General features: G+C 38.3%; 3 protein-coding genes across 5 annotated transcripts; all 3 read left to right on the top strand.

The window, feature by feature from the left end:
• Positions 1-1,700: 1,700 nt before the first annotated feature.
• Positions 1,701-5,530, top strand: LOC111238608. The gene is made up of 9 exons (XM_022768188.1): positions 1,701-1,853; positions 1,993-2,067; positions 2,991-3,056; positions 3,292-3,354; positions 3,744-3,818; positions 4,015-4,059; positions 4,732-4,785; positions 4,875-5,472; positions 5,523-5,530. Exons 1-9 carry the CDS (start codon positions 1,833-1,835, stop codon positions 5,528-5,530), a joined length of 1,005 nt encoding a protein of 334 aa, XP_022623909.1. The 5' UTR covers positions 1,701-1,832.
• Positions 5,489-16,217, top strand: LOC111238618. 2 transcript variants are annotated; one of them, XM_022768198.1, is made up of 29 exons: positions 5,489-6,047; positions 6,233-6,334; positions 6,422-6,514; positions 6,701-6,763; positions 6,997-7,056; positions 7,192-7,227; positions 7,321-7,383; positions 7,487-7,537; positions 7,649-7,717; positions 8,186-8,257; positions 8,373-8,462; positions 8,590-8,652; positions 8,980-9,042; positions 9,305-9,370; positions 9,451-9,504; positions 9,631-9,690; positions 9,883-9,942; positions 10,084-10,182; positions 10,268-10,318; positions 10,433-10,534; positions 10,622-10,741; positions 10,835-10,930; positions 11,041-11,085; positions 11,193-11,267; positions 12,241-12,309; positions 12,451-12,490; positions 12,613-12,670; positions 13,363-13,708; positions 13,947-16,217. In XM_022768198.1, the coding sequence occupies exons 1-29, from the start codon at positions 5,541-5,543 to the stop codon at positions 14,349-14,351; spliced, it is 3,078 nt and encodes a 1,025-aa protein (XP_022623919.1). In that variant the 5' UTR covers positions 5,489-5,540; the 3' UTR covers positions 14,352-16,217. The 2 variants fall into 2 exon arrangements, with proteins under 2 accessions (XP_022623919.1, XP_022623918.1); XM_022768197.1 differs by having other exon boundaries at positions 8,370-8,462.
• Positions 16,218-16,732: 515 nt separating this feature from the next.
• Positions 16,733-25,826, top strand: LOC111238599. Of its 2 annotated transcripts, XM_022768176.1 has the most exons (23): positions 16,733-16,810; positions 17,533-17,605; positions 17,695-17,760; positions 17,840-17,884; positions 18,111-18,167; positions 18,249-18,314; positions 18,560-18,619; positions 18,714-18,773; positions 19,039-19,098; positions 19,522-19,593; positions 19,740-19,802; positions 19,918-19,995; positions 20,770-20,829; positions 21,040-21,105; positions 21,457-21,528; positions 22,073-22,150; positions 22,335-22,388; positions 22,538-22,579; positions 23,936-23,995; positions 24,080-24,119; positions 24,217-24,262; positions 24,440-24,854; positions 25,038-25,826. In XM_022768176.1, exons 2-23 carry the CDS (start codon positions 17,534-17,536, stop codon positions 25,518-25,520), a joined length of 2,115 nt encoding a protein of 704 aa, XP_022623897.1. In that variant the 5' UTR covers positions 16,733-16,810; position 17,533; the 3' UTR covers positions 25,521-25,826. The 2 variants fall into 2 exon arrangements, with proteins under 2 accessions (XP_022623897.1, XP_022623898.1); XM_022768177.1 differs by lacking the exon at positions 17,840-17,884.
• The last annotated feature ends 1,161 nt before the right edge of the window (positions 25,827-26,987 follow it).

The following is a 26,987-nucleotide window of genomic DNA, read 5'->3' as shown; positions in this document are numbered from 1 at the left end:
TCACCCTTTCTGTATTTACTTCTTTCTGTCTTTGTGGGGTGGGACGGGTACACCACAGCCATATATGGAAAATATCGTGTGAAAGAATTCCCCTACACTGTTGTTTTTCTTTCACTTTCTTATCAGGCATACAACTTCTTGGTGGCACAGTATCAAAGTTTGCTGTGAGAATCATAGCTTAAAATATGTTTTTCTGATTAAATAATCCCACACTGTGTGTAAACCTCAAAGATTTGATATTAACATAAATTATTTTAAATTATTTTTGGTCAAGGTTTGTTTCATACAGACACAAATACAATTTGTGCAACAAATCACTCTAATATTCCTCTGAATTATTTAAAGAGGTTTCCTTTATTCCAAATTGATCAAATATAATGTAAAATCTTCTTTTTGAGCAGCTTCAGGCAAAGTTCTTTGAACAGTTTGAAATTATTAGTGTCATTATTCTTCACATGGTAAAGAAATGTAAAAGTATCTCAAAGAATTCAGTATATATTGTTTGAACCTTGAACTACATTGCCAGTTACAGTTTTGATGAGGTACTGTGACCAGTAACTGTGACAAAATACATATTAAAGTAACCAACAAACATGTTACTGATCCAGAAAGATTCTCATAGAGATTTACAGTCTTTAAAGAGCTTCTGCCATCTGCTGGACGAAGCATGTTACTACATGTTACTGTATACCAAAGTCAGCAGCTGTGAAAAACACTTAAGACAGGTTCCTCATTACTCTACTGGTATGCATATAATGTACCGTATAAGAACGTATAGCAGGGTTAGAGCTTAATATAAACCCAGGTTTCTCTGCAGCTACCATTTCAAGGACTCATCTTAGTATCTCTCACTGACTGTCCAGCTGATCTCCATCTACACTTGACATGAGAATATTTTTTATAATTGATGACTTGATGTCTATCGAGTTTTGAGGAGAGAATTACAACAAAGGTCTATAAGGAAAAACATAATTAGAAACAAAGTGGATACATTGGTGAGGATGTGGTCTCTTAAGTTGAGACATGATTTTGCTTTTCTGACTTTTTTTGTTTGTTTTTCTTTGGAGTTAAAGTTTATTCTGTATCTGATTTATGAATGTACTGTGTTGCACATTCATTATGACAATAACAAGTTAATAGTAATGTTTGGTTTCATGTTCATGACAGATGTTTCCTCATCTGTCAACACTGAGTTTAAGCAAGTTTACGCACCATGAGCAGGGCGAGGACAACCGGTCGGTTTGCATTGGTATAAAAGCAGTCGGGGAAAGGTGACCAGCTGAAAGCTTATTATTACTTACTACTTATTAGGAAGAATGATTTAAAATATAGTTGAGCATAGTATTAAAACATGGTTAAAAAAAAAAAAAAAAATCTCTATTAGCCCACTCCTCAGTTTCAGATTTTTGAATTGATGTTAAACGGCAGGAAATGCACCCCACGCTGTTAAATAGTGACTGAAAACCCTCTCCAACACCACTTGGTAGATAATTGTGGGCTTAATATTGAATTGGCTTAGCTAGAAAATAATTTCTACATTGACTACCTTGAGAATAAGTTGATGTTGTGGTTACAACAACCAGTGTCATTTAAGACAAGCACAGACCAATAGAACAGAGCATGCGCAAAAATGGGCTTTTATTTTGAAAACTGTAATTCCGGATTTTCAGGCATTCACCACAGACGATTTAACACAGGTGTCAGGACGGGAGAGAATTGCCTGTCGATGCCGAGGACAAACTGATGCATTTAAATGCAAAAGAAACGTAATCTTTCACCGGATATCAGCTGTTTTAAATTCATGATTAATTATTAAACCAACTTCACTGATCATGAGAGGAGATACATCTACAGTAAGTCTTGGAATAGTTCAATCTTGACTGGATGTTAATGTTATGTTCACACAGAAGAAAGAGGACTTTTGAAATAGTTTGAAGTGTTTGAAACATGTTTTCCTATTTTCTTTTTTTTTCTGACATAAATGTTTATTAGGAGAATGGCATGCAGGGGGGAAATCACGAGGAGCATACAGCGGCAACAGAAACTGCATCGGGTGAAAGACGACCTGTGAGTATGTTTAAATCGGGTCTGTGGTACAGAGGATGTTGAAGTTTTAATGGTAGTTGTATTTGATTCTCAAATGCCCGCAAAAACTGCAATCCAAGCCTAAATTCCACCCTCTTCCTCCATGTGCTGCATATTTTACATGTCATCCTCAATCAAGTAAACAATCTAATCAGTTCAGGACATGCAGGACAGTTAATTTCCCTGTACTGTTTATTACCACACTGTTTATTGGCATCTATGTCTGGCCTGTATTTTGACAGGGCAAACAGACTGGGCAGCCAAACTGAGAATACCATGATGTCGGCTGTTTTGAATGTGTTTGCACTGTCATGTCTGTGACTGATGGATGTTTTTCCACAAGTACAGAAAAGAAAGAATGTGCTATTGTCACACTGCAGTTTGACTTCATCATTACTATATCAAAAATAGTCACACTTGAGAACAGACCTTTTCATTGTTCATGTGTCAGTCTGACATTACTGTAGATGCTATACCAAACTATCTCTGGTAATGTTCCGAAGTTTAAGCCACATATATACATTTTGAATACGAGTCCTTAACCTGCTGAATAAAACTATTACTGACAGCATCCAGAGAAATGTCTCATAGTCTCAGAACGATATGTTCCACACCTGATGGGACCAATAAAATAAGCAATAGTTTTAAAAGTGATTTATTGCAGAATAAGGCGATATGTGTAATAGTTAAACTCATCTATGTCTAATTTAACTTCATAAAAGACAATACACAATAGTGTATTTTCGACCCAACATGGGTCTTATCCAGGCAGGCAGAGCCTCTCTGACATTTTTGGGGATGTGCCTATTTTAGCCATGTTTTGGTTTTTTTTGTTTGAACCTGGTAAGCTCACTGAACAGAAGGGAAGGGGGAAGTTGATGATTTTCTTTGTGTCTTTTCTTTAGAGTTTTGCTTCACTACAAAATATGCTGAAAAAAGTTTCACAAAGCCCTTTCCATAATCAATACAATGTAAGAAGCTACACACACACATACACACACACACACACACACACACACACTTGTGGTATGGAATTAGAAACTGTCACATCCAGTATATCCACCCTATCTCAAACACACACCCATTAAGCTAAGGTACTATACTGCACTGCAATGGAATTTTATTTGACCCTTTTCAAGTTTGAGGATGATAAGTGAGAAAAGATCCACATACATTAATTTTTTTTTCCATCTGTCCCCTCCTCAGACTCTTGCTTCATCACCCTCTGACTCCAGTGGATCATCTGTGAACGAGTCTCGAAACAAACAGGTTAGAAACCACCGATAACATCAGCTTTCAGCTCTGCATATACACACGCAGTGCAGGTTGGGGATCTTTGATTAATAGCAAAAACATAACAACAACATATTACCGAGTGTATTTTTAAGACACTCCCAGTTATCTTGTCTTTGTTTGAACACAGTAGTAACCGCAAATGCATAAATTCTTGCTTGCTGGAGAACAAACAGCAAGTCTTAAAATGCTTGCAGTATGGTTTCAGCAGTCAGGAGCGTTATCACATTTTAGTTTACATGTCTACCAAGTGACACATGACGTTCATATCGCACTAACTAACGATGCGTGAAAAGCATGATGGGTGACTTCCCACGCTTCACTCCAGAAATATGTTTTTAACAACACTGACTTTTGGTCCACAGGATGGTGAGTTCTTTGGTGATCTCTCGGCTGCTGCTACAGATGTGACAGAGAACCAGCAGCTATACTTAGGACAGGTGAGGTTCAGCATCTGCAGAGCATAAATGAATGACATAATGGTACAGCTCAAGAGAAATTACATCCGAGATTTAGCTGAAGTGCCTCAAAGTCGCCACGTTAAATGGTTAATTTTTGTGTTAGCTAAGTGTTCATAACGTTATGGTTGAAACTGTGGTTCATATTTTAATCAACACAAATCTTCCTTGTCCTCAGAATGGTTTGAAGACAGAGGATAATCATCTTCGTTCTACAGCAAAGGTAAAATCCACACCCTTCCTCTTGTTTTGTTCTTTGATCAACAACACAATCGCACTAAAATGCTATCGTGAAATCTTTGTAGGTGTGTCTGTCTATAAGCAGATTGCTTGACTAGACTTTTCTATTAATAAGTCAGTATATTATCAGCATGTGAAAGGGCAGTAAAAACAGCATCATCAGCCACAATGACTGGTAACTTTATTTACACGATACCATCTCAATGCCTTTGTTCTACAGTTTTTGGTTGGTGCCGGCTCTCAAACTTTGGCCTACAAATAAATGCAGGTGTAGGTGTTCTGTAGGGACAAGTAAATGTGGAAAAAGAAATAATCAGGCTATTTTGCAACATTCAAACCTCTGGCAATTTTACCATATTGTTATGAAAAAACAATGCATGAATTTTTTTGAGAGGTAGAAATACTACATTTTTGTGTATTAGACCTTGAGCCAAAAGCTACATTTCAACTTCCTTAAAATACCACTTCTCCAAAATCATTCATCGTGTAAAATTTCTGTCGTGTCACTGTCTGAATCTTTCAGAATGGAGAGCAGGCTCCGCTCCATTTAACCCCCCACATGTTTTTTAAATGCCCACTTAACTGAGTTTGAGCGACAGTCTAAATGAAATCTACCACCTCTTCCTTTTCTGTTTCCTTTCCTTGTCTTTATCAGAATGGAGTGAATGGCAATTTGGCCAGAATGAACCCCTTTTATGCGCATGATCTGGTAGGGATTTCTGTTTCTAAAACGAGATCACAACAATACCTTGAGAACTTTTTCAGCCCGTCCCTGATGACCTTGTGTTCTTTCATTAGGAATTGAGTGGCAAACGTCACATCATGGGGGCCATAGGGATGGAAACTTCAGAGGAAGCAGACCTCAATACCATTTTTGCCCCTCCAACTGAATTTCAAAGCTCGCCTCTGGATCTTCAGCCCAAAATTAAGACTCTTGAAAATGGAGACAAGTTTTCTAAACCTCAGAAGGACCTATTCCAGACCCTTACCCACAACCAAATGCAAGACCTCTTCCATACATCGACATTGACCCAAAATACATCTGTCAATGGTCATTTTCATGACGAAACCCTGAACTCACGAGACTTATTTAAAGCAAATCCCCCTCAAACACAGAACCTCTCCAACATCCACTTGCAGTCGAAAAACTCTGACCTCTTTAAAGGTGAAGTGCAAGATCCTCTCCAGGCTGCTAAAGGAAAGGATTTACTCCACACAGCTGATGCTAAGGAAGTGAACCTCTTTGACAAATCTCCCAGCAGTTTTGAGGACGCATTCAAATCTCCTTCAAACAAGGCAGATGATCTGTTTTGGTCTTCACAGCCAATGGTGGTGAAACCATTTTATACTTCTTCCACCAATGAAGCCGATTTGTTTCAAGCTGTTCCAACTAAAAGTGGGGATCTCTTCCATGTCAAGAAAATCAAACAAGATCCCTCTACAAAGGAGAATGACTTTTTTGGCATGTCCTCTCAGGAAAGTCGAGATATATTTTCATCTTCATCCACAAGTTCAGTCGACCCATTCCCAAGCCCAATTACAAGGGATTTATTCCAAGACATCTCCAGTTTGGAAGACCCGTTTGGTACTACTCCTTCAAAATTATACGACCCTTTCCAAGATGTTTCAAACGGGACTCCAGACATCTTCCAACCACTTCTCTCAAAGACTAACAGCAGGGATATGTTTGAGATAACCCCCAGCAATACTGAATCTAAGCCTACATACTCCATGCCTTCCCTCAACGGTTCACCAGAACTGAAGATGGACATGCTATTGTCGCGAGATCTCTCCGAAGCAAAGCCATTAGAATCTCTTCCAGCTGTCAAACCAAAGTCTTTCAACAGGCTACATGATATTGTGTTGACAACTCCACGGGGCACCAAGCATGATATTCTTCAACCAACTCCATTCAGTCAGGCCGTCAATCTGTCTGTGTCACCCAGCCAGTCTCCAGCTGAAATGACTCATGTACGTAACATGTACCATTCCATATGTAGACAGCCATAAAATCAATGTTAAATACTAATACATTGTACTTTAAAGTGTCCTTGAGGGCTCCAATGTACCGCAAGTTGCATCTGAACGACAAATTATTTCAAGACATTTGATTTATCCAACATGCACTTACCTTCATTTCATTATCAAACTTGCAGGTGCCGACCTTCAAACGTCCACCAAAGCCACTTCCACGAACTAGACCACCCAGGACAGAAAAGCCACTGAAACCAGAAAAGCCACCCACACCTGCAAAACCTGTATGAAAAACACATAATCTTAATTACCTGCTTTTGTTAAACTCATTTCTCTTAACTCAGTCTTTATCTCTTTTGGGTTGTGTTTAGATTGAACCTGAATCAAATGTACCAAAAACGTCTCCTAAACCAAGTTTCAGATCGCTCCCGAAACCAGTTATTCACCGCAAACCAAATACCCCAGTATGTATGCTGTTTAAATTTGACCTAATTACTATGTGCAACAGTATGTTCAAGGATATGACTCTAACTATCTAATTAGAAATGATTTAAATGGTCATGTGTGGAAAGTGTGTGTAGCTATCAACACACACTGCGGATAGGAGATCATTTTCGGTGTGCATGCTTTAAGTGTGTCTGTTTTTACAGGAAAGTAAACCAGTGGACCCTGAGAACTATGTTGTCTATGAGGACGTCCTGCTCATTGGACAGGTCTGTGTTGATAACGGAAGAAAGGGATTTGCATAATAAATAATGAAAATGAATAAATGTAGAACAACCAATGACAAACATAATAATAACATAAGGGCAGTTTTGCCATCAGATTCTTACTATTGGAGCTACAGATGTAAAGTTTGGCTTGAGGGTGATGCAGAAGGAAACGCACCACCCGATGAAGTTCAACTGTCTGTATAAAGCTTTTTATTATTAAAATCCCAAAACAGGAAAGGTGTGTGGAAGACTGGCCTGAGGACAGTCCTCAGCTTAACCCTGACTTCAGACCAGTAAGAAAACATTTTAAACAAACATTTCATGCATTTGCTCACTAATAGGTTGGCATGCTGTCTTGAACTCTTAGCAATGTTCTCTATACAAAAGTCAGACATTTCAGCTGATGAATGATGTTTGTTTTTTTCTAGTCTGGAAAATTTAGACTACGGCGAGAGTCACTGAAGGTAAGAGACAGTTCAATTTTCTAGTTGTTTGTTCTTCTAACATTGTTCATTTTTAAGTAGAAAAAAGAAACAACAAAGAAAAATTTCTCTTAGGCCAAGACAGACTCCGATGGAGGAAGTGGTGAGGATCAGGATCCCTCTGGAAGTCATAGCAAGGTACAATCTGACATAACATCAGTTACTATTCGACATTCTGTGGTTGCCATTAATATATTTTTCCAGAAAATACTTAAACATTTTGTGCAAAAATTTATTACAGAAAAAAGACAAGAAATTCAGAATGACCCTACTCTCCAGAAGAGGCTCAAAGGTAAACAAAACATTAATAAAATAAATAATATAAAATATAATAACAGCTTCTCTGCTTTGATTCTGTGTCAATACATTTGTCAATACGATGGTAATGGTTTTTATTTTGTAGGATAAGTTTCCTGATGACACGAAGGAGGGGAAAAGCGGTACACTACCTATCCCTCGTAAATCATCACAGGTAACAATCATTGTGTCTTAACATGTCCCTACACATATCTGTGATTAGAATATAAAACATTACAGTATTAGAACTGTAAAGTGCATCTGAGGGGCTGAGGTGATATATTGAATGGTGAGTTCTGATTCAATGCTGATGATGTGCAAATACAGTCTATAAGATACAAACAAATAAATGCAACTTAAACTTGTTTTAAAAAAAATGATTCATCTTGGGTGAGAAACGATAAACTCAAATTCATGGCTGTATCTTCTTGAATTGTTTTGACTCCACATTTCAAAAGCAGACAAAAAACTGGCGCTGCCATCAGTTTAAAGAAAGAATCACCTGCTGCTTGTTATACTGTAAAGCCAATTAAACACTTAATCAAGAAATAAAATCTGCTCAGATAAATCAAGACAAAAAATATTGTTGTATTATATCTGAACATACCACTACTCAGTTTAAAAGTGCTCTTCTGTTTTTCAGGAGTATTTTTCAGAGTTGCACATAGCTGCAGGAGAGAATGAAGATGGAGAGCAGAATGAGATGGACTACAAAGTATGATTTTTTTTTTTTTTGTTGTTGTTGTTTTTGTAACCAGTCTTGTAATTGTATTTATGAACAGGATTAGTAAACCTGTGGTGGTTTCATTATTCTCTTTTGTCACCAGAAGAAACCTCTGAAGACCAAAGTGAAACGGCTGCTTAGAAGAGCATCCACTAATTCCTCTGTGCCAGAGGGAAAGCACACGAATGAATCAAAGGTAAGTTATCACAAGTATGTGGCTTCATGGAAGGAGATATAGGTTCTCCTAAAAGTCTTGCTTAATAGTTTCATCGAAGCTACACCGTGTCATACATGTGACTAACTCCTCTGTAATTCCACAATAGGATGATGAGATCGATAAGAAAAGCAATGGCAAGAAAAACTCCGTCATACGGCGATGGTCAGAGGTAAAGTCTGCCAAATGTTATCAAACTAATTGGATCTTGAAGAGGATGAGAAGAGAGTTTTCTCTTTGAACCCTCATTTCAAGTTCCAAAGATTATCTTGAGCATTAGCAGCTCAAATCCTCTCAAGAATGCTCTTGTTTTTACTTTTCTAACTACTGGGAAAACTGCAGAAAGAACATGAATTCACATCCTAATGTCAACGCTTTAAAAGCAGTAATATGTTATTTCTATACTTTTTACAGTCTTTATCATTTATTTTCTTTTGCTTCCTTCTAAGACAAATGTGAAAATATGTAATAGTTTTTAATGCAGTGTCTTTTTAAACAGGGGACAGTGCTGGATGACAGCGCCGGTGAAGAGAAGGATGGAGGGGTAGCCCATCATGAAGAGGTTAAACAGTCATTTTGATGCTTTTGTTAAATGACCAAGTCAACAGCCTGAGGTGTAGTCATGATTTACAGAATGGCAAAATTCACGACAGTTCAGCCTAAAGAAGTTGTAGAATGGAGCTGCTTATTTTGAATGCTCTCAAAATGTTTGGACGGAGAGTCTGGAGTGACATTTAGAGACATTATTTTTTTTTGAAGGGAGTACTATATCATTATTCTGGCATCCATTTATTTGGGTAATCGGATCTTTTGTCTCTTCTCAGAGGAGAAAAAGCAGGGTGAAAATCCAGTTTGTGCCACACAGAGGATTTGCCATCACTGTAAAAAAGGTATGAACTGTTTCAACGTCATATTCCACAGATGAAAAGTGTCATGTCTGTGTATGGCTTTAAAAACCTCCTCTCTCCAGGCTGATGATGAACCCAAGGGAGCGCACGGATACACACCTCGTAAAGGCTCAAAGGTATGACTGTACATATGAATATAGTGGGGTTTGTGCAGCTTCGCTCGTACATCGTATTTGTGGTATGAGGATGACTGAGCAGTGTAACGTGTTTGGAATGTTTTTGTTTTTTTTTTTCTCCCTCAGGATAAATCATATGACGAAGTTTACGGTGCACATGGCTACACGCCTCGTAAAACGTCTCAGGTAACATTTAAACGGAAACAAACTACACTTAACATGTAAGATAATGACTAATTAATTCCCTTATTTAATATGACTGGTCTGATTTAGGACATGGCAGGGTTTACTTATGTTTTTTCAATTTGCTGATACTGGCTTATATCATTCTGAAACAACTACTTTTTCTACATGTAAGTTACAATATTTCACTCTTAGGATGATGCTTTTGAGGATGCAGAAGAGATGAAAGGCCACGGTCTACAGTCATCTAGCAAGGTCCTTTGCTTCTTTTTTTTTTTACCATTATATGATTTGTTACGTGTCTATGCAGCAGGGTTTTCACTGCACTTGTATGATGGTGTTAATGTTTCTGACGTGCCTATCTAGAGTAACGGTTGTTTCAAATATGTTGCCCAGGCTGCTTTTTGGGATGACAAGCACTTACAGAAAACACACCATTTTTCTGCTGGACTAAATGGAGATGAAGATGCTTATGGAATGGAAGACTGCAAACCTGTAACTGTCTTTTCCATTAGTTCTCAGTTTTTCATTTCACATGTTGTCATTAAATTTCACTTCGCTTTTTTTTCTTCATCAATAGAAGAAACCAACAAAGATGAAATTGCTGCACACGGGTCGAAGAAGCTCTAAGGTAAAAATTAAATTTTTGTCATGCAATGGGAAATGGTCAAATCTTTTGCTGAGTTGTTTTTTTTTTTTTTTTTTTTTGTTTTTTTAACTAATTTGTCTGAATGTTGTGAATTAGGAGGACATGCCAGATCACACCAGGCCTCAGAAAAAGAAGAGCAGCTTCTCAGCAGAGGAGTTAAACGATGAAGAACTAAATTGGATGATGGACTGCAAACAGGTATTTTTCAACTAAAACTGGTACAACAATTTTACAACTTTAACTTTGTAATGATACTAAATTATCATGATTTGTTTCTTTCATTAGAAATATTCCAAACATAAAGGTCCTAATCCTGTTCCATGCAAATCTAAGACAACCTACGATCCAATTGGACAGAGTGAACTGATCGGATTCAACCACCACATGCCTGACGAGGCATCCGGTGTATGTTTAATATTGGTTTAATGCACAATGTAAGCATTGCATATTATTGTACAATTTCATTTTTGCTTAATTTCTGTTATATATCTTCTGCAGGACGCCTTTGCTGAGGACGAAATTACAGGAAAAGATTTCTTGAGTCCAGAAGACATCTATGACAGTGAACAAGATGAACTGGAAACCTGCAAACCGGTATTTCTGTCATCCTGATGTTCACATTTGCTGCTTCCCTTTGGGTTATTTAATAGTGTGACTATCAAAACTGTTTTCCTTTTTTCTTTTCTTTTTTTTTTTTAATACAGAAAAAGACATCGAAACTCAAGGGCTTCAAAAAATACAAGTTTAAGGTTAGTCTGTGAAGTCTAAGCTATTTCTGCTTTGCTGTTAGTGCGGTCAGATCTTTAAAAACCAGAGAATGACATGCTTTCTTTTTATTGTGTCTTTGTCTTCACAGAGCAAAGTCATGCATCCAGAGTGTGAAGACCCACCAGGAGCTACATGTAGTGACTTCCTGTCAGAGGCTGCTAAGGTTAGTTCACACGGGTAGATAATACTGCAAGATGTTTAAGTGATTAACATGTGGCCTACTTAGCCAAACCTTGGCATCACACTTGGATTCTTTAGACATGGATTACTATTAAAATGGTACGTCTTTAATCTTTAGACAGACTTCTTCATCCTTAGCTCAAACAAGTTTTTAAATGACCCAGTTTCCACTGTTTATCCAATGTTCAGATTTACTTCCTTATCTTAAGTCATCATGCAACGGTAACTCGTGATGTAGCAGCACAAATGAAGCTGATCAACTTGACTCTGCTGACTCTAATAACATATTTTGTTTTGGTTCCAAATTTTCCATCGAGTCAGACCTGACTAGGTTTATGGAAAATCACTTCTTCGATCAGATTTACAGCATTATACTGTTCTCTATTGGTTTACTGTTTTCCCTTGCAGCACAGTGTATATGTTGGATGTCTTGAGATAATGTTGAGCTTTTATGTGGCATTTTTGTGACTAAACACTGTGTCCTAAAGTGTTTATGTGCACCTAGACAACCAAGTAAATACCTATACAACTCTTGTACACTTGAGTTGATAAGAAGCTTATTTACTGGATCATAATTGTACAGTATTAACGCGGATTAAATAGGAAAACTCCTTTGTCTGAACAAGTCCTGTGCACAAAAGGTTTTGTAGCATTATTTACACCTTGCACCGTGCACCTTTTGATTTCAGCTAGTGGTTGAGAAACACCGATGATGTTGTTTTTCCACTGTTGGCTAACTTATCTTCATCTCCATGTATCCTGATGGGACACATTCCTTTGACATGTGACTGAGCTGGTTCAGCAACATAGAGCACATACTAGCCGACACAACAAGTGTAATGCCATGTTTTGATGGCTAATCTGTGTGAACATAGAAAAATGTGTAGGAAAGACCTATTGACGTATTCACTAGCTTGTTTTTGTTACATCCACCCTTCCCTTCACCCCTCATTCAGGCGGAGTGGCTGGCTGCTCAGCAGGATGAGCGTGCTATGGCTGGTTTGGAGGACGAAGATGAGGACGGGGTTAGTTTCTTTCAACAACAGATATACTCACATAGTCCACTTCATCACAATGCATTTCTTATGTATGCATTGTTTCCCTTTTCTAATTGCGTGGTGTTCATGTGCGAACCATCATGGTTTTGTTTTTTGTTTTGGTCACAGGACACTGACAGTTTGATGGAGTGGTGGTACACTGTGGAGCGTGAGTCACAGTCAAACTTATCTTAAGTAACCAGATTCAGACAACAGAAACTGAGCAATAAGAACAAACACACGAATGTCTTTTTAAACCTCATCAACACCTGTTGCTGGATTGTATTTCAGAATGGGATGAGGTGCCATCAGACGACGAGAGCAAAGTCATACAAGAGGATGAGTCCAAGTATGTCTGTTTATATGGATTTTGGGGCAGGAGAAGGGTGCTGGTATGGTTAATACTAACCAACCTTCAGTCTGCGCTGGATTTCTTCTGGTGTTGCTATACCAGCAGTTGTGGGTGCTCTCAACTGATACACTGATTGCAGTGGTAAAAGTTGTACACAATGGACTGTGGGGTGATTTTTGGTACACCATATAAGGACCAGCCAACACTTCATCTCTAGAATCATAGTAAAGGCACGCGTCACACACAAACTGAGACAAATTAAAATGATCTAGACACACTAAATCTGCTCGTTCGTCTTGACTGGCTGTTGTTCAGTTTGCGTAGCATTTTAAGCACAAATGAAGCCTGTTCATAAATCTTGATCCAGCAAATGTATAAATGGCCGTGTCTGATCTATGACTGATATGAACATGAGCAGTGTTGATGTTAAAATTTCAATACCCAAATAACCAACACTTTTGCAATGGCACTGCTTGATTATAAATGGACATAAATGGCTAAATTAAAAAAAAAAAAAACATGGAGATTGTAATCAAAATAGTCTTTCTCCATTAAAACCTGCCATGGTGATGACTGCTTGGCGAAAGAGGTTTTTTGAGATGGTATGGAGAACCACATTTTAATGTACTGCTTCCTTTCTCTGTGCTTACTGTGCTCTATCTTTGGTTTGACTCCTAAATAAATCCTAGGTCATTCACTATCTTGGCGGACAAGGTTTACCACGGCCTTCGTGTCTTCAACAAGGTCTTCACAGAGCGAGCTGAGGTCCTCTGGCAGTCCATCATTACGCTCCACGCTATCGCCGATGATATCAGCAACTTCCATCACAAAGCCAAGATCGCTGGCATCACTGGCGGCACCACCACTGCCGTGGGCGGCGTGGCAGCTATTACTGGTCTGGCTCTGGCACCCTTCACCTTTGGTGCCTCTCTGGTAGTTACAGCTGTTGGTGTGGGTGTGGCGACAGCTGGCGGAATCACTTCAGCATCTGCGGCCATCTCGGATAATGTTAATAACATGCACGACCAGAAGAAGGTAAGTTTACAATGTCTCCTTAAAATGTTGTTCATATGCAGTTAACTTACCTTAGATATGTTCTCGTGCAGTCCTTAAGTTAAATGTAGGAAGTAGTGTGACATTTTTATAATGCTGCAAAAAGTTAAAAGATCTTGACTTTGAAACGAGAGCACCCAGTCTCATCACATGCTTCAACTTACCATCGACTTTTTCAATGTTCAACCCAAGATCATGGTCTTTCCTTCTCCTTCACTAGGTGGAGACAGTACTGAAGGAGTATGAGGCTCACCTGCTGGACATTGGGAAGGTCCTGCACTTTGTCAATCAGGGCTTGTACAAACTTCGTGGCCACCCCTTCCTCAGGTCTGGCACCCAACACTACTCAGAGGACTGGGAGATCCGTAGGGCCGTGCAGATTATCAGCTTAGTCGACCCCCCAGTGATGCGAGCAACTGAGGTAACAGACGAAGCTTTAGCTTCAGTCCAACGACTCTTCAAAGGCATGGACAAGTACTTCATCAAGGAGTCCCGGGAGCTGAAGAAAAGCTGCAAGAAAGAGATGGTGTGTCAAATAAAGGATGTGGCAAATGGGCTGAATGACACAATAGTGGAACTCAACACCATCAGAGAGGAGCTACAGGATGCTACAGGAAACTTGTGAGCAACATTGTGCATGATGCCTCTTTGAGCACAGTTATTTCTCAAAGTTCACCATCGCCCCCTCCTGGCTAAATAAGGGAACTGTCAGTATAGAGGAATTCATGTTACCAGGAATTTCTTTTTAACAATGCTGAATACAGCAGACTCTGGATATGTACACAGCTGACAGTATATTCCAGTTGACTGCAATAATGTGAAGCTTATAACGGTCACTTTTGTTGTGATATTGGCAGAGAGGTGTTAATTCAACTCTGAGGCTGTAGATTTTTTTTGTCGTATTTGTATTATATTGTAAAATGTTTAACCGGGAGACTTTAATTGGTGCACTGTGTGTATATTGTTCTGTGGTAATGGGTGTATATATGAGGTGTAGCAGAATATAGCATTGTGGTCACAGATGGGTACATTTTTAAATGACTACCAGTTTAATTTGTCCACCTGTTGTATGCACGATGAGCACAAAGTTGTAAACATCACCTTCCAATACAGTGCAGTCCCATAGAGCACAAAACCACAAATCCATGACTGAGTTTCATAACACTTTTCTGACACAGTCCCAACAAAATCTATATAAATTCACAAAGGTAGTATTTATTTTATGGATAATGTATTAAGTAGTATTATTATATTCAATCCGTATATTGGATATCAGTTTGGAAAAAAAAGCCTTTGCAAGATTTGAGTGTGTTGCTAAAATTGCCATCTTGATAAAAATTTTATTTGTTAAATAAAGTAACTGTAGTTAGTTTATGACTGGACTATGGGGATAAATAATAAATCATATTTTAAGTGTTTCTTCTTCAAAGAGAAAGTGTGACATTGCCCGATATAAAAATAAAATTAATGTTGCATATAAGGTAATTTATTTTTAACACATCACTGTATGGCATTACTTCCCTACGCTAATGATTTTTTTAATGTTGGTGTGCAAGGGGTGGACAATATAACAAATATTTTTTACAGCCCTATAGTCCTGCAGTAACAATTTTTAAAGCTCATTAGGTTTTCTTACCGACTGTGTCAGTGTTGAATAAACTTGTTGGCCACTGTTGAAGCTGTAGTTTGTAGTTTGCTGGCACATCAGCCAAGGCTTCAATAATTTGTTACACCTTTTTGTTGCAGGTCTATTGGTAACGTATTTCTGTATTTAAAGGAACATGTCACCATGTAAAATTACTGCACAAAAAAAATCACACTGGCTGTCATTTTTATATTGGTTTATGGAGAACAGTTGTGCACAGTTTAGCTGTATGCAGAATCCATTTTATTTTTCCACTATCTAGTTTCTATAGAAAAACTGGGAGACATTTTTGGTCATATCATGTGACCTGCAAGTAAATGTGTTTGTGTATATGTGTAAATACTGTTACAATATGCCTGCCTTAATTAGTTTAACCTGTACGTGCCTTCATGGAGTTTTTATTTAACTGTCAAAGAAAAGCTAACTATTCATATGTTGATATGTTGTGAATACAGAAAGATTTCTATCACTGTATATGTTGATTGGCAAATAGTCAATGACCACGTCTTTGTTTTGTCTGTGTATCACTGTCGGTGCATGTGAAAGTCTTAAGATACTCTTTTTTGGTATATGATATTTTATCTTAACCTCAGTGTTGTATATGTTTATCCTACAATTCAAACTATCCAGATATTTTATATTTTATGGAAGCAAGTAACAACTGCAATAATGAGAATCATATAAGCCACTGTGAAATTGAATTATTATTAAATAAATAATACTGAAATTTAAATACTAATATTTCACTTTGAAAATCATCTATCTGAATCTGTTATGTAGACTGTTCCCTTTTTGAATGTCCAGATTTTCCTTAAGTATGTCTAAGGATTCACAAATTCAATTAAAGTCAAGATTAATACCCAATTTCTTTTTTCTTTCTTTTTTTTTTGCTTCCACGCTGTTTTGATTTGAACCATTTATTAAATTTGTAAATATCAAAGTTACCAATATACCATTTTAAATACATTGTTTGACAGGAAATTTATATGAAAAGTTTGAAATAGGTAAAAGCCTCAGTATAAAAAAATAAAACATAAATAATTTAAAAAACAATCGAACAAAAGAAGTCGCAGAGCAAACAGGCCACGCCCCAATACAGGTAACACAGGTGATCTATCAAAGGGCGGTAGTTTCTCAAACTATTTGGGTGTATGTGGAGCACTCGCCCTTTAACGCCCCCTGCCCGTTCATTGTTCGCTTTTTAAACTTTCCCTGAAATCAGAGCAAACAAGTCACATTATACTTTTGTAATCCAACTCTAATGCGGTCCGCCTCAGTTGTCGCCAAACCGGTTTGACTTCTCTGAGTCCTGAAGGGGAAGTGAAGGACTGAGCTGCACAACTTTTTAAAAACTCGTTTAGGCTACTCTTGTGTTGCTTTGCAACCCGGTGGGTTTTTGTTTTTTTGTTGTCATTTTCTATTCCTGGCTCGACACTGAGGTAGGCAGCCTGCTCATTTCATTGTGTGGTGCTGGCGTTTGTGTTGTCAAACATTCCTTTGTAGTGGCCGATACAATGTACGCTCCTGTCCGGCACTAAATTCGACGTTGTTTTGGAGTGAGAACAACACCGGCCAACACAAGCCAAACTACGTTCAAACGTCTTCATATTTAAAGGTTTGTTGCTCTCTGCGAATGTACACTTTGCAGAAAGCGACTTCATAACTTGTTACCCCACTCATTTGAAGACCGGTTTCAATTCGTCTAATTCGTGTTTACCAAAAACTAATTCGTACCTATATATTTTCACTTCTGTTATTAGCTAGCTCCGATTTCACACTTGGGCAAGGAAAGGGTGGGCGCTTGTAAGTGAGGCGACAAATAAAGTATCTTATTACTAAAAAAAAAAAAAAAAGTGCTGTGTGGTGGATGGGATTTAAACCGATGTTTTCAGTAAAACCTAGGTTTCCACAAAAACATAAAACATAATTAACGACTCGTTTCTCGGGTGCACCATTGCGCGTAGAACCTTAAATTGTTAATTTTTTGAACGGAGTTTGGTTTGTGGGTCTATCTAGAAAAGTGGTCAACTTTTGACAGCTTTAAAACATTAATGTGCTGAAAAACATACCATTTCCTCTGTGGTTGGCAGTTTATGTGTATTGAAAGACGTGTTTTCTTTTCTCCTCACCTCCTGATATTTTAAAACACTGTGTATTTTAGCATGAACATGTTCAAAAGAGATAAAGGCTCTACAGTACAAACTCCAGCAGTCCCCCCAAGACCCAACAAGGAGGTATGTAGACAATGACAGTGGTGAAAGTTAGTGGGATACTTTGTTTATGTGTGTTTGTGCCATTCATTGAGGCCATTATTCATCTATAGGATCTAGACAATCCCATCACACACAGCCTGAACAGGCAGGATGCAGGAATGACCGCATCCTCGCAGGTAAATGTTAACACTGGAATGTAAAAATACAGCCACAAGCCAGTCTCTTCACATTTTTGACTGTTATTATTTGTTGTAGGAAAACAATAATGAGGTTACAAATGAGCTAAACCCAAAGGCCAAGGTGAGAACAAGTCATGACTTTGTAATATCATCTTGACCACTTGACCTTACCTAATTCTTTTGGTTTGCCTCTGACACATCATGTCAGAGGTTATTTTTTACAAATCTTATGTGTGGCAATTTCCCATGGTTCATTAATGGTGTTTATCTGAAAAAAACTATTTGGACATAGTCAATGAATCTGGTGCATTTTCATCAACTGATGTATATTTTGTCACAAACTTCAGAGGACTGGGGTGATGGGAGTTATGCAGAAGGTCAATCCCTTCAAGTCTACCACACAGGTAAAAATGTTTTTGAGGTTTTAGTAACAGTTTTGAGTTCTTCAAATGAGATCATATGGTTAATGTTGGTGCTTTATTAAGGTCGCCTCCACAGTCAGCAAAGCTCCCTCTTCAGAGTCACTAGAACAGGGGACAAACTCCTCACAGGTGAGAGGAACTCAAATATAACTTATACAGCAATTATTTTTATCACTGATGCGGAAAGACATTTTGCCTACCGTTACCCACAAAGTGCCAAACTCTGGTTTTTCACAGTAAAACCAACACATTGACATCAACGTATCAAAAAATATGTGTAAATCAGGAAACCTCTTTATTAAGTTTCGTGCAATAGAAAAATGGGAAACAGAAACGTGCTATTATAAATTTGTCTTTTGAAACTTGTATTTCAGAACCCTGGTATGCTGAAAGGGGTCATGCAGAAGGTCAACCCATTCAAATCTACCTCCCAGGTAACCACAGCATTGTCTGCAAGTCACAATGGTTATGATGAGATGATCTGCGTGAGACAATGGGGTATCTACTCAGCTGGTTTTTCTTACACAGGTCTCTAAAGCTCCATCTTCAGAGTCTCTGGAGCAGGGGCAGGTTTCAGACTCTAATCAGGTGGGTAAAAGATTGTGATTTGAGACTTCGATCTCCCTTATCCAGAGTCTTCTACATATATTTAGACTATCTAAAAAGCTTCACAACCCTCCATGTTCACCAGGTTATTAAACTTAAACTAAACATCTAAGAATTAAGTTGTCACAGGACAATGCAAATCAAAAACACAACAGTAGTGAAAGTAGTAATGTAAACATTTTAATTCTACATACACCAATATATTTTACCTGGTAGTGCACAGACTGACCTTGTGTTGTTGTTTCAGAATCCCGGTATGTTGAAAGGAGTAATTCAGAAGGTCAATCCCTTCAAGTCTTCCACACAGGTACTGCCTCTGTAAATAATTTTATATGGCAAGTGTCAGGGAAAACTGATTTTAAAGATGTGACTGAAGAGCTAGCCTTTTGATTAGGACTAATGGATAAGTTATTGTGATGCAGTGATTAAGTAAAAAGAAAAAAAGATGACATTATATGTTACCTCACCACTACCTTGATTGACCTTGAAGGATCAAAAAACACAATTCTCAAAACTGAGTCAGATGTGAGGTGCCTATATCTAGTCTAGTCTAAAAGCCCTGCTACTTGTATTTTCTTTGTCCATTGTTCATTTTTCCAGAGATTGAATTTTTCTAAAGAGGTAGTTTTACTTAAAGGAATTAAAGGTCAGACAATACTGCAAAAAAAAAAAAAATTGATTGTTTTATTTTGAGCATCTTTTTTCATCACGACTCCTGTCTTGGCTGTAGGTGCCAAAGAGTGATCCTCAACAGGATTGTGTAGATCCACAAGAGACTGGAAAAGAACTTCAGGCCAAACAGGTATATTGCATCTTCAACTGCATAATCCACTGGTCTAAAAGTCCCACTGACATTTGTTAATGTGTGGCTTGATCATATGGTATTAGGATTAGTTTAAGATGTCATGCTTAGACTTAAATTGCCCAATTGATGTTTTTATTATTTAGAATCCAGGGATGATCGCAGGAATGATGCAGAAAGTGAACCCATTCAAATCCTCACAGCCAAAGGTACCTGCTGTAATAATGATGACAATGACTTGAAATTAACTAAAAAATTGCTCTGTACATCTTCACTTTTCTCACTTCGTTTTTTTTTTTTTTTTCTTACTTGCATGTGATCCAGGACACACGGCCTCTACACAATGACCTTTCCTCCAGCAGTGGAAGCTTAGCAGACAATGATAACTTGCCAGAGAAACAGGTAAATCTGTTCAAGCACTATGTCAAAAAAAGCAGAAGCCAACTGAACATTAAGGAGTCAGGCAAAATAAAAATAAGCTGTAACATTATATTCTTGTCTTATACCTGTGATAGATGGCTACCCGTAGCCTTCAGATTAGATTCATGTCTGAACTGATTACATTCAGTAAGACACAGGGCCTTTCTTCAACAGAAAGTGCGAAGGTCTTAAAGAGATGACAGACATTTACATTTACCTTCTAAAAAGGTTCAGTCATGTTTTACATTGCTGATTTGGGAGTTCATGGGATGTTTGACTTGGTCTAAGGTGTTAATGCCTAGTGACAGATTCAGGGACCTTCAAATAGGAATGTTTGCTCAATTTATGTGTCTGGCTCTATAAATGATCAGAACAGCATTTTGTAAAATGTCGTACACATGAAATTCTCAGTGATCCTTCATCACTGTCATACTCTCTGCTACCACCAGATGGTGCCAAAGGAAAGTGTCCAAACTAAGCCCTTCATTCACCACTCCCTATATGATCGCCATTCTATACTTAGTTTACTCCATAGTGAGCAGACAACTGTGATTTCAGACCCTGATTCGTCACCATTTCGTGTTATCAGTGTCAGCTGTTGAGTTATGCAACAGTGATTTTCACATCTATAAAAATGTTGCATTGTGGGATTGTAAACACATTTGTATTTACTGTTTTCCCACCTCATCTCGTGATGAATACATGTATGGACTTCACCTTTTTCCTGTGTTTGTGTAACTTTTGTATTTATTTTAGAACCCCGGTATGTTCAAAGGGATGATGCAGAAAGTGAACCCCTTCAAGTCTTACACACAGGTACTGTAAAAAGATATAAACTTCTTACCTTTTGTCAACTTAAGTTTTTCTAATTGTATATTAAGTCAGCTTAGAAAAGCCTAACTTAAGGGACACAGTTCATAAACAGCTTTGTGAGACATTTCAAATGGATTGACCGTTAGAAAGCTGCTTCTGATGAGTCAGTATGGTCTATAGTAACTGGTTACCCACTGTTGTGTTGTCATACAGATGCCAGCAGATGAATGTCAGACAGACTCTGCGGTTCCCACTACAGCCTCCTCGTCCAAGACACAGGTACAGGTTTAGGTTACAGTGATTTTCGGAAGGAATGGGGATGTTTGTTTCAGTTTTTAAATCAGATAAAATGATTTCAGAAATGAACCACACCCGATGCATGGTGTTATTGCATTAATCATTGATCATATTGATGGAGATTGTTTGTTCATCCAGTGTTCTTAACTACAGTGCCCAGTTTTTAATGGCTAAAAGCTGCCAGCAACTAAAGAAGTTTGAGCTGATCACATCTGTTTGAGTAAATAGTTTTTAACTGTTAAGATGTTGGTACCTAAACTTGCTTTCTCTTTTACATTTGAAGACTGAGCTGCTCTTTAGTTTTTCTCCCACCTGTTTCTTATGTCTTATCAGGAAAATCAAGCTATTCATCGTGAGGACTCCTCCAGCTCTGAAAGCTTGGATGATAGCACCATCGAGAGACATGTACGACATTAAGTACATCTCCTAACTGTCTTGGATGATTTGCCCCTCAATTCCTTAAATGAACCTAGGCAAACGTTTTTGCCGTAGATCTAATAGACCAAATGTATTATTATTATTAATATAAGACAGCTATTAACAGTGACTGACTCTTCATTCATTGTGCTTTTGATTTTACTGCTGTAAAATGAATACTAATGGTGATACTTGGAGGTAACAATACAAATATGCTGTCTAGCCAGACGAATGCGAGGCATCTGACAAGGTGCACAATGTCCAAATGTACCACAACAAGCAGCTATTCATTTTGTTCCAGAAAACAGGTCAATCAAGCATGTAGTAAATCTTTTCGCCAAGTAATTATAAACATTCTACACATATATTCTCGTCATTGAATTTGGCTCAGTTTGAAGCCTCACAGACGTGATTGTGACCTTGTCTGATACTTCATTCCAGGCATTTTTGAACTATGTGTGCACCATGTGTGAACCCCACCTTTTATGTCAAACTGTAGGTAGTTAGAGAACTAACCCTATAATCTCTCCAGTCTATTTGGTATACTGACGGTGCCGCCAGCGGTGAGGTGAACAATCAGCCAGTGGAGGCACCAAAGAAAAAAACTATGGTATGTATGTAACGCAGGATGAAGTCAAGTCTCATTCAAAGTAGTTTCAAATTCAAAGCATGTGAATTAAAACTGCTACAAAAAGTTATCCACATGTACGTTACTACTTTGCAGTTACTGCTCGTTTACTGCAAGGAGATATAAGATGTGAGAATAATATTTGTGTTCTTTATTTCTTCTCCAGACTTTCAGAATAAAGAGGATTCTGCCCAGTGCACTGTTTGGATCCGGAACAAAGGTACTTTACCATGTGCTACTGCGTTGAGTGTAAAAACATAAATTACATTTTCTGCACTGGAAGAAAGATACTCTGTCATGCATTTTCATCATCATTTGTAAATGGTTGTGTGTTTTAATAATGTTATGTTTGTTATTTATTTTCCACAGGACTCTGCAACAGCATCATCGGACATTCAGACAATACCTCAGGTTGGTATGAAAGGCAGCTTTGTGTGTGTATAACACATTTTGAACACTGAGGCCATTCTCTACATTAAGGTATAACAGTGAATTAAAATAATTTAAGTAGAATGAAATGATATGAAATCACCAAAACAATAGTAGACACAATATACAGTGTCAGTGCAGTAATAAACAGTGCCAAATTTAATTAAGAAAATAGATTTGAAAGTGACTACAGCTGAGCAGCAGTAGAGTTTTTCCCCACAGTGCAGATTGCATTTGCTGCTCATCAAGCACACACAATCTTGCACGCAGATGTGTTTGCACAATCGTATTATCTAATTAACTAATAAAACATACAACTCCTTAAATAAATAAAGATGACAGGATCGTATTTTTTTTTTATAAAAGGGTGTGTGGTTAGAGGATAGCCTTTATTTGCCAATGTCACCTCTCGTCCAGTGAAGTTCTTTCATTGGAATATATTTAGATTAACTCTGGTCTGTGAGTTGTTCCACTTAATTTGGTCCTGTTTAAACCTCACCATCACACGCAGCCTGTGGTTTCTCAGGTGAATTCTCTCGCTGATTTTCCCATATCTATCTTCATTTCCTGTTCGCAGGTGCATCTTCCTATCACATGACAACACAAGCAAATTAGCAATTAAGTGATCAAATAATTAAGTACAATAGAAAATTAAATGTACGTCATAATAATCTACCTGCTAAAGCCACTGTAGCCTACATTCGATTTGATGTAGACAAAAATGTAGGTGCCCTTACCAGAAATTGGTGATTCAGTCTGGAACAGTTTGTGGTTGCAGTTGCCGTATATGCCTCTATGGCCTCTCTGCCAGTAGCCTGTGTGGAGTAGCTTCATACCAGAACTAGATTGTGTATGTCACACCTGGTTCTTGGATGTCCTATTTTTTTTCTCTTTAATATTACAAAATGTCAATAGTTAAGTTATTACTATAAATTCTATCCCAATTAGGACAAGCCTGAGGAGCCTGCTGTAGACTAAACACAAGGTATTTCACCCTGGGAGGTGATAAGGAAACCCTTTTTTTTATTTTTCTGGGAAAGAAAAAGAAAATGAAAACACTTTTCCTCCATGTTGTATACAGGATCATTTTGGCCAAAATAACTGCATAGTTACATTTTTATATTGCCTATTGAGCCAGTTAGGTGTATACATTGGAAATGTTTTATGGCAGGAAAGAATTGTTGCATCTTGAACATTGGACACAAGATGTAACGAGGTGAAAAGCTTAAACTGTTACATGGCAGCAAGGTGGGATTGTCAGACTAATAATTCTCTAACAGCTCATTAGAAATTCAGTCCAACAAACTGTGAACAGTGTGTGGCACGTCTCTGTTGTAGGAGGCCGTTGAAGTTCAGACGCTGCAAATGGCTGAAGGAACGGTCCTGGACCCTCTAGACGTATGTTCATTTTTATGACTTATAACATTGCATCATATGATGCTGCACAAAAAAAAAAAATTAATTCCAATTGTTCATTTCCAGGATGAAGAAGGGCTTTTGACGTGGTGGAGAACAGTAGAAGGTATGCTTGATATTGATATATTTTGTTAATTATTGGTGATCCTGTTCGTTGCAGTTGAGACTTTGTAGTTGTATTTGTTTGTTTTTCTGTCCGTTAGGATGGGATGAGTGGAATGAGGCAAACCAGAATGATGAAGCTGAAGAGTAAGTAAATATTTAGTGAAGTTATCAGTTTGCTTGTAGAATTATTATTTTCTAAAGCTTTAGTGTAGTGTTGGCCAATAACAACAGAAAAAAACTACTTTTTAAGCTGTATCAAAATACTGGGCTGGAATGTTAATGTTTCTCTTGTGACATCTTTTCCTTGTTTCCTTGTCTCAGAGTGGTTGAACAAGCAGCTGATCGTGTCTTCATGGCGGCTCGTCTTTTTGTTCGCTTTTTCAACCAGCGCGGCGCCTCACTCCAGCAGCGAATCCTTGAGCTCCTGGCCTTGGCTGATTCAGCCGACAGCTTTCATAAAAAGACAGTCACGGCCAGTGTCGGCGGAGGTCTGGCCAGTGTTGCGGGGTCTGTCACAACTATCACCGGCCTCATTCTGGCACCCTTCACAGCAGGAACTTCCCTCATCGTCACAGCTGTGGGCATTGGTGTAGCTACAGCAGGTGGGGTGGCGTCTGCTTCAGCCAACATCACAGACACAGTTCATTCAAAGACAGACCGCAAGAAGGTGGAGAAGATGATTCAGGACTACCAGGAGGAGATGAACGACATCAAGGAGTGTCTGGAGTTTTTGCAGGTAAGGTTTTCAGCTCGTCAGTCATAATCATTACAATTAGTATTTAGAGTAAATAATCTGTGTACTTAGGCAGCTATGCTAAAGAATTAACAACCACAAACAACAAACCTAGCTGCAGTTTTGATTGAAAAAATGGGATTTCAACCCTGATGTAAAATCTTCCATCCTTTATCTACCTGACAGGAAGGGATGGAGACACTTGAGGAGTGGAACTTTGAGAAGTACGCTGAAAGCATCTCAAAGAAGCACCTTAACCAGAACGTCAAACACGTAATGAAGGAGGGCGGCCGGGCCGGCAAGGCTTTAGTGATCAACACAGAGAGCCTGATTAATACCGTTCAGGTCCTGAGTGTTGCGGGTGGAGCCGCTAAAGCCGCCCAGGTGATGAGCATCACCACTGGCGTTATGTCGGGTCTCTTCCTGGCTCTGGATGTCTTTTTCCTGGCGAAGGACTCCATGGAGCTGAGGAAGGGCGCCAAGACAGAGTTTGCCGCTAAAATCCGAGAAGTGTGCAAGGACCTGCAGGACGGGCTGCTGGAGCTGAACCGCATCAAGGAACAGCTGCAGAAAACCATGGACGGGATAGAGGTGGAGGTAGAGGAGGAGGGAGAGGACGAAGAGCAGTGGAAGTCTGATCTGAAGAAACTTGTGGAGCTTGAAGAATGAAGGAACAGTGATTTAAGAATAGAATTAAGAATGTAGTAATATATTTTAAATATTTATATTATTTAAAGTAGTCATTTTAATTATGTATTAAACCAGAAGTTACTGTATTGTCATTTATTTAATCTTAGTTTCTTTCTAATAAAAGTGTTTCCTGCTAATTTCTTGTCCCTTCTGTATCACGCTACTTGCCCCTGTTGTGAAAGGTAGGAACTCAATAGATCAACAAACCGAAGCAAATGATTCAGAGGCAGATGACACGTGATCATCTTGTGCTCAGGGAGTGATGCACGCATGAAAGGCAACAAAGTTGAAAGACAACCCCGCGTGTCTGGCTCTCAAAGTCCTTTTTTCGTGAATTCCTCTGTTTATCACATTTCGGTCATCCACCATTTCATCTTAAGTTAATTACATACACACTATTATTAAACTTGGAACCTAGCCAATAAAAAGCAAGCACCTTTATGAAAAGGAAATAGGGACACAACCAAAACCCTTCATGTGCTTCTTCTGTAAGAGGAAGTCCCTAAAGAGAATCATTCAACTGAAGTGCATGCCAGAAAAAAAACAAAAGTTGAGCAACAAAAGATGGGATGACTTGCTGTTTTAGCCAAGCAGCAACCTCCAAGGCTAAAGAAATTAGGCCAGCACGAACGTACGAAAAACTGCAGCTCTCTGAATGGCCGTTTGAGGCTGGCTCCAAAAGCAAGTCAATCCCCATAGACTCCCCATGTTAAAATGCCCAACTTTACAGCAGAAATAAACATGTTTACAACCTGGTACAAAAAACAGTTTTGGTCTCTATAGATAATTTCCTCCATGACAACTGTTCAGGGTGTGAATTTCTATACAACTTACCCATTTAAATTTTATTAAGGTTACAGGTTCTGTCAATTGCAGTTTCAGTGGAGTGACTGAAAAGGCTGAAGAAGTACTTTTGTACTTTGAAGTCTTTTAAAGTACTTTTGAAAAGAAGAAAGTTTAGAGATGGATCAAGGTGAGATAAAGTAAAGTTGGTGTAGATGATGCCAGATGTAAGTGATAAAATAACAATATATAGGATTATGGGTCCTGAAACTGGCCTGAGATCTTAGGAAAGTTTAGCTGGTGGAGGGTCATAGTGACAGGTAACACAAAAAGTAGGCGGCCGCAACCCAAGACAATGATTCCAATGATTTTAACAAATTCAAAATTTGTTAAAAACAGAGACAACTGGTGCTTCAGAAAAAGCTCAAACTCAAGCTGCTGGCCGCAATACAGATACTTATACACTTCATCTGACAGTGACCTTAACAAATTAACTACTGAACCCAAAACTATGTATGTAACATAGATGCACTATTGTTAAAAAATCATGTTCTGTGCCATTACAACACTTGAATTAGCTTATATCTTCCCTCAATAGCAACTGCACAATTCAGCCTTTTTAAGCAGACTAGTCATAAACAAGAATGAGTGGTTCAACGTGTT

Source organism: Seriola dumerili, unplaced genomic scaffold (assembly GCF_002260705.1).
Source record: "Seriola dumerili isolate Sdu_G_001 unplaced genomic scaffold, Sdu_1.0 BDQW01001435.1, whole genome shotgun sequence".
In the NCBI taxonomy this organism is placed as follows: domain Eukaryota; kingdom Metazoa; phylum Chordata; class Actinopteri; order Carangiformes; family Carangidae; genus Seriola; species Seriola dumerili.
The sequence above is the reverse complement of the archived record's forward strand: the minus strand, read 5'-3'. Positions and strand labels throughout refer to the sequence as shown.